The sequence below is a fragment of the Octodon degus genome, unplaced genomic scaffold (genome assembly GCF_000260255.1).
Source record: "Octodon degus isolate 3935 unplaced genomic scaffold, OctDeg1.0 scaffold00199, whole genome shotgun sequence".
In the NCBI taxonomy this organism is placed as follows: domain Eukaryota; kingdom Metazoa; phylum Chordata; class Mammalia; order Rodentia; family Octodontidae; genus Octodon; species Octodon degus.
Window position 1 is genome coordinate 3,162,810 of NW_004524775.1, and position 6,292 is coordinate 3,169,101.

At 51.7% G+C, this 6,292-nt stretch overlaps 1 protein-coding gene across 1 annotated transcript in view; it reads right to left on the reverse strand.

The window, feature by feature from the left end:
- The window catches only part of Tubgcp5 (tubulin gamma complex associated protein 5), a 33,452-nt gene that overhangs the window by 3,023 nt on the left and 24,137 nt on the right, over positions 1-6,292 (reverse strand). Inside the window, exons 15-20 of the mRNA XM_023704658.1 lie at positions 5,177-5,359; positions 3,102-3,186; positions 2,882-3,002; positions 2,384-2,562; positions 1,168-1,293; positions 645-733 (exon numbers count right to left, since the gene is read on the reverse strand). Of these exons, the coding sequence (XP_023560426.1) occupies positions 645-733; positions 1,168-1,293; positions 2,384-2,562; positions 2,882-3,002; positions 3,102-3,186; positions 5,177-5,359 (783 nt within the window). The remainder of the gene's footprint in view (positions 1-644; positions 734-1,167; positions 1,294-2,383; positions 2,563-2,881; positions 3,003-3,101; positions 3,187-5,176; positions 5,360-6,292) is intronic.

Sequence of the window (6,292 nt, forward strand, 5' to 3'; positions counted from 1 at the left end):
CGAGCCCTTCGGGCCCTCCAACACAGCAAGCCTCTGGCTTTCCTCCCTGCAACTGCGAACTGTCCCTGTCTGAATCCCTCCTTCTGAGAGCGGCCCCAGGGGAGGTAAAAGGCACAGTGCTGGCTGGGGAGAACTGACAGGACCCAGGATGGGTCCTGGGAGCACAGGAAATGAGCGGCACACCCTTGCCCTTTGGTTCTACTTCTGCACATACCTGCCGGGGTCTGCAACAAGAACTAGTAATCTAATCTAATCTAACTTAACCTAATCTTAGCCTAATTAAAAGACTAGATTTTCCTTACTATTCTACCTCTCTTAAAAGAAATCACAAATCCCTATGAGGAGTGGGATCAATATGTATGACACATATGTACTAATAAAAAATGAAGTCAGAAAAGGAACTGCACGATTCCTGGTGCTACCCAGCTGAGGTGAAAGCATTCAGCTTTTCTTTTTCTCTGGTATGGAGCATCAAACCCAGGCCTCGTGCACGGCAGGCAAGCACTCTGCCTGAGCTACACTCCCATCTCCCAAATTCAATTTTGAATTCCGAATTAGTGGTGTGTGGTACGCGGCCAGGGCCTGAGGAGACTCTGAGGGAGGCTGGGGCAGGGCGTCTGCCTGCATCGCACATGAATACTCACTGCCATGTGCCCAGGCCAGCCTGCCACCCTTCCGCAAACAGGAGGGCCAAGTTCAGCACCTTCATGATGGCTTCTTTCACAAAGCTGACCTGGAAAGCGAAGTTGAGGCAAAACATGGGCTCCGTGACATCGAGCCTCTGGGGCAATTCCTGACGCCGCACAGCAGCTCAGCAGGGCGGTGACGTCTTCTCTCAATTGGGCCCCCTCGGGACAGGGCCCTGCACTGTCCCAGTCCCAGGGATCTTGGGGCCTCTGCCCACCTGGGAGGACCACTGAGCGTCACCAGGACAGCAGGGGCCAGCGGCTCCATACAGTCACACTGGGCGGACGTATGTCAAGCCCCACGTGCAGCGTGACTCACTGAGCAAGTCCAGTGTGGTGCAGCTACTACACCTTCGCTAGTGGTCAGGCACACAGTCATCCTGCTCAGGCCTGGTCCTCCTGGCATCTTAACCACCCCAGGGCAGACACTCCCTCTTGCCCAGCTTCCCGCCCCCGGAGACACGGGAGCAGCACTATGTACCTTTTCCCTCAGCAAGCACCGGTCGTGGATGGTGGACAAGTACCTATAGTGGATTTTAATCAGCTGATCCAAATCCTTGGCTTCCTCCACCTGATGCTGAAACTCTAGCCCAGTGCTGTGAAGGATCTTGGAAGAGAAAGACAGAAAGCTTGGTAAGCGCACATTCTCTGTGCGGGCCTTTGTGATGCACACCTCTCGGTTACTCTCGTCCTCCCTACAGTAAGCAAAGCCTCCTCTCCAGGCGAGGTGACTGGACATGGTGCACTGTGGCTCGACAGCGGTCGCAGGGCCAGCCCTTGGGATGGCCACTCACACACCAGGAGCGCACCCAACTCTAGACTAACAGGCTTCGAGGTAGGAGGGGCAAGTCCATCGAATGGCATACAAAGCGCATTGTGTTAAAACAATTACCAAGCTAAGTTATTGTGAAGACAACTCTCATTTTAATTTAATTTTTGAGACAGGGTCTTACTATATAGTTCAGGCTGGCCTTGAATGCACAGTGATCCTCCTGCCTCAGCCTTTCAAGTGCTGGGACTACAGGTGTGCACCACCACCACACCTGGCTATTATTTTATTTTTTAAGTAGCTCAGGCTGGCCTTGAACTATGAGGCCTCAAACTCATGGCAATTCTCCTGCCTCAGCCTTTCGAGTGCTATGGTCACGGGTGGCACAGCTATCGTTATTATTACGGGGATTACAGGCCTGTGCCACTATGCCCGGACTCTGGCTGGCTCAGCCTGCGCTGGGGGCAGGGCTGGCATGGCATGTGGTGCCGGGATCAAACCATACTTGCCTATGCAGGTGCTTTAGTCCGCTGAGCTATCTTGCCAGCCCCACAGCTATTATTTTATTTTATTTTTTTAATTTTTATTTTTTTGGGGGTGAACCGGGGATTGAACTCAGGCCCTTGCACTTGCCAGGGAAGCGCCCATTCCACTGAGCCATCTCCCCAGCCCCTATTATTTTAATAATACCAATAATTTCACTGAGTTCAGGGTTAGGGATGTCTATCTAGGGTTACAGTTTTATGGCTCCTCTCTATCTGTAAATATATTATTTTTATATATTTATTTTGTTTGGGCTGGCCTCAAACCCAGCAATCATCCTGCCTGAGCCTCCTGAGTGCCAGAATGACCGCTGTGCACTAGCACACGGGCCTGGAGACACATCCTGAGCCCGCTGCCACACGCAGCTGTCCACACTGACACCAACCCTCGTCATGATGTAGTTGTGCAGACTGTTCACAAAGTGCATGAGCTTCACTCTGAGGAGAAACATGCGGTGGATCTGCTGCCTCACGGGCGCTGTCTGCACTCCGAACAGGGCCGCTGCGTCTTGCTCACACGTGAGGCCGCGCTTAGGCTGCGCTCTCTCCGCCGTGTCGGCCAGGTCTGCAAAGATGGAAAGAGCAGCCTGGGCGCACAGCGCGGACCCAACCCCGCCCTCGGCGCGCAGGGACCCGGCCAAGCGAGGCGAGCACTGCTGGCTCTGCCAAACGGGGGCCGCCGTCAGCTACGAACAGCTGTCCCACTAAGCTTGCATGCAGCCTGACTCTACTCAGCGTCCTCACATCTCACTCATGCACCTGCGTCTGTACAACTTCTGCTGCAAATCCATGTTACTTGTTTACACTTAAAAAATCATCAACATCAAGCTCTTTTTTCAGGGCTAAAATTACAATATAATTTATCAGTTGAAAAGAAACCTCACCACCAAACAGCAAAACATCCAGACTGTACTTGGCCCATTTTATTTGCAGAAGGAGAAGGAACACTTGGTTATAAATCTTTTGGCATTCCAAGCTTATGACGATGTCCACAGGCCACGGGACCTACGAAGACAAAACCAACATCCGAAAGTCACTAATGACGTGTGCGTTTTTGCTTTAACAGCAAGCGGCATTTGGGAAAGGAATAAATAGTCCACCTGCCTTGTAGCTCAGGGTCAGCCCATCTAGGACATGAACAGGTAGCTTCTTCTTAGCCGTGTCAACATTTTCAAAAGATATAGATAATCTAAGTGAAAATAGCCCAGTTTTAGTTTATGACAGTTTTATGTTCACATAAAATACACTCTTTACATACAAAACCATTAGCATTTTAGGATTTATAAAAATATACTGTATTTCATAAAATGCAGATATGTTAGTAAATGTATTTCATAGCATATATTCCAGAATGAGATTTTGGTTTTGGAAATAAGCAAGAAGGCTGAGTGGTGATGGACACCTGTAATCCTAGCACTCTGGAGGCTGAGGCAGGAGGAACCCTCAACGTTCAAGGCCAGGATGGCCTACAAATTTAGTTCAAGGCCAGCCTCAACTACATAGCAAGACCCTGTCTCAAAAAATCAAAACACGTATGCATATGCATATACAAAAGAAAAAAATAAAGAGGGACAAAGTTTTTAAATAATGAAGCCAGCCAGCTGTAAAATAAATAGTTATGAATGGTAATAAGTTAATTAGAAGAAAAGGTAAAGTTGGTAACGTTGGGTAAAGTTATAATCCCAGCTTATTTTTGGTAAAATCTACACAAAAAACAGCACTTCGTGCAGGTTCAGGACAAGGACAGGGAGGACAGACGAGGGACCCTGCCCCGAGCACAGCCACCTCCACAGCCGCTCAAGAGTCACGCCGCGCTGCCCCACTGATCCACGCATCCGCAGACAGCCACGCACGGAATGGGGAAGAGCCCTGCCTCCTGAGGCACAGTGTGTTCAGGCAGGCCTCAGCACGGGCCCACTGGGGTGCAAGGAAAGACGCTACTCTTTTTTTTTTTTTTAATGTATTTAGTGCAGGGTCTACAGGGTCTCACTACACAGAGCCGACTCGTCGTGATGCTTGTTTTCAGCCTCCCAAGTGCTGGGATTACGTGCGTCTGCCACCATGCCCAGCCTGAACTGCCGGGGGCAAGGCTGGCACAGCCTGCCAGGGCTTGAACCTGGGTTACTGTGCCTAAGCAGGCGCTTTAGTCTGCTGAGCTATCTGGCCAGCCCCAAGGACGCTACTCCCCATGGTGAAAGAGGTTCCAGAAGGCGGTAGCGGGAGGCAGCTGTGGTAGTGCTGTCACACGCCTCTGATCCCAGCAAGTGGACCACAAATCTGAGGCCAGCCTGGGCAGCTCAGTGGTTGAGTCCTTGGCCAGCGTACAGGGACACGCATCATGCACGCCTGGACACCTACCACGGAAGGAATGCAGTGGGGCTTCCTGAGAACCACAGAGGTACGGGCGGTGTGGCCATGAATCAGCCGGTGCACTCCACTGCACAGAATGCTCACCTCTTCAGTTTGACACTGTGGGGCTCACGGGTGCTTCGTGGGCACCTGCTCTGGACTTTGTCAGGTGCCTGGCTAAGCAGGGGACGGGGCCAAGCTGTCCTCCCTCCAGACCCCAGCCCAGGGCACAGCCACACCTTGAGAGGCACCATGCATGGGCAGGCAGCACGGGGCAGCCGGGAATACCCCCAGCTCTGAGGAGAACTACGGTAGGAGAGAACATGGCAAGCATGGCGCATTCCTGGACAAGAGCTGGCAAGGGGAGTCAGACAGAAAAGTGCTCCTCCTGTGAGACGCAGCTGGCCCACTGGGCCTGCCCATAGCAGAGGGGACGCTGAGGGCCAGGCCCCCTGGGTGAGCAGAGGTGGCGCTGACTGCAGGGGCAGGAGAGGGCGCCGTCTGCCTGTCTTCTTCACTCAGCGGGCAAGTCACGCAGCTAGCCGCTGCCTTGATGTATTCTCCTCCTCTCTCTGTTCTGAGGCAGCTCTGGGACTGCGTTGCCCAGGTGGGCTGCAAACTCCTGAGCACATGCAGTTCCCCCGCCTCAGCCTCTCACACAGGCGGGAGGGTGGGCATGCACGCCAGCTTGCCAGCTCTTCTAACTTGTGAAAGTTAATAAAACCCCTGGGGCTAACAAGAGGCTACAGCGAGTGTACAACTTCACGGAGGATGTCTTGCACATGATTTACTTCAATTACTTAAAATAGAAGGTGCCTCCCACACTTTACCGCGAACTGTCTTCAGGATAGCGCTGTCCGACTGCTTCCTGGAGCTGGACGTTGAGAAAAGACACATTCTGCCAGGGTTCCTTTTCTCTTATTTTATCAAAAATTGATGTGTAGAAGTCATACATGGTATCTCCACCTTCCATTAGGAAAAAATTCCTCATGGCCTGCAGGTACTCCACCAGCCTGTGTGGGCAGAGAAGGGTCAGGCACGGCTGGGGGGCGGGGCGGGGCAGCAGCCACCAGTGGGGGGCCTGCCCGCAAACAGCCACGCTTCTCCAAGCCCCCCGTGATGAAAACAGTGCTTTCCCTTAACAACCAGAACGAAATATTATCTTCCTATAACACAGAAAACAGGGAAAGGTCACAGAAGTGAACAAAAATTTATCTATATTCCACCATCCACAGGAAATGTATGCTGTTAGCATTTGGGAATATTTAGTTCTAGTCTTTTTCTCTAAGCATTTAAAAAATGTTTTAGTCTACTGTATTATCTGTATTACTTTTTAAGCTATAAGGACAGTACATGTAACTTAAACTCTATCGACCTATTTCTGTGAACACCCCAAAATTCACAGATAGGGATATACCATGAAGAGCTTGCCACGTATTAGCAAGTAACTTTGTCATTCTGACAGACTCCGCATAGATGCCCTTACACAGATTTCCTCCTTCCCCCCGTGTTTCTTCTGATAGTTGTAGAAATAAAGAATCAGATTTTGCAACAGTTAAGAAAGTACTGAGAGCGGAGCCTCTCCAGAGCAGGCTGCCTGCACACACCCTGCCCCCGCTGCAGCTTAGATCCACAGTGTCCCCAAGTTTCAGGGTTCTGGAAGTGCAGCTCAGTGCTACACTATGAGTCGCCCATGCCGTGTTCAGCACGGACTGTGGTGCCAGGAGGTAGGGCCGGCGAGAGGCGGTCTCAGGCAGGGCCTGTGAGGGCACATCCCGAACCTGGGCACCCTTCACTCGCTTCCTGCCGGCCTTCCTCCCACCTACCACACACTTGCTGGCCAGGCCTGCCCATCTTAGAGCCAGCTGGCCACACCTCACAAGCCAATAAACTGTTCTTCCTCACGGCTGCTGTATCAGGTATTTTGCCCCAGCCATGGGAAAGGG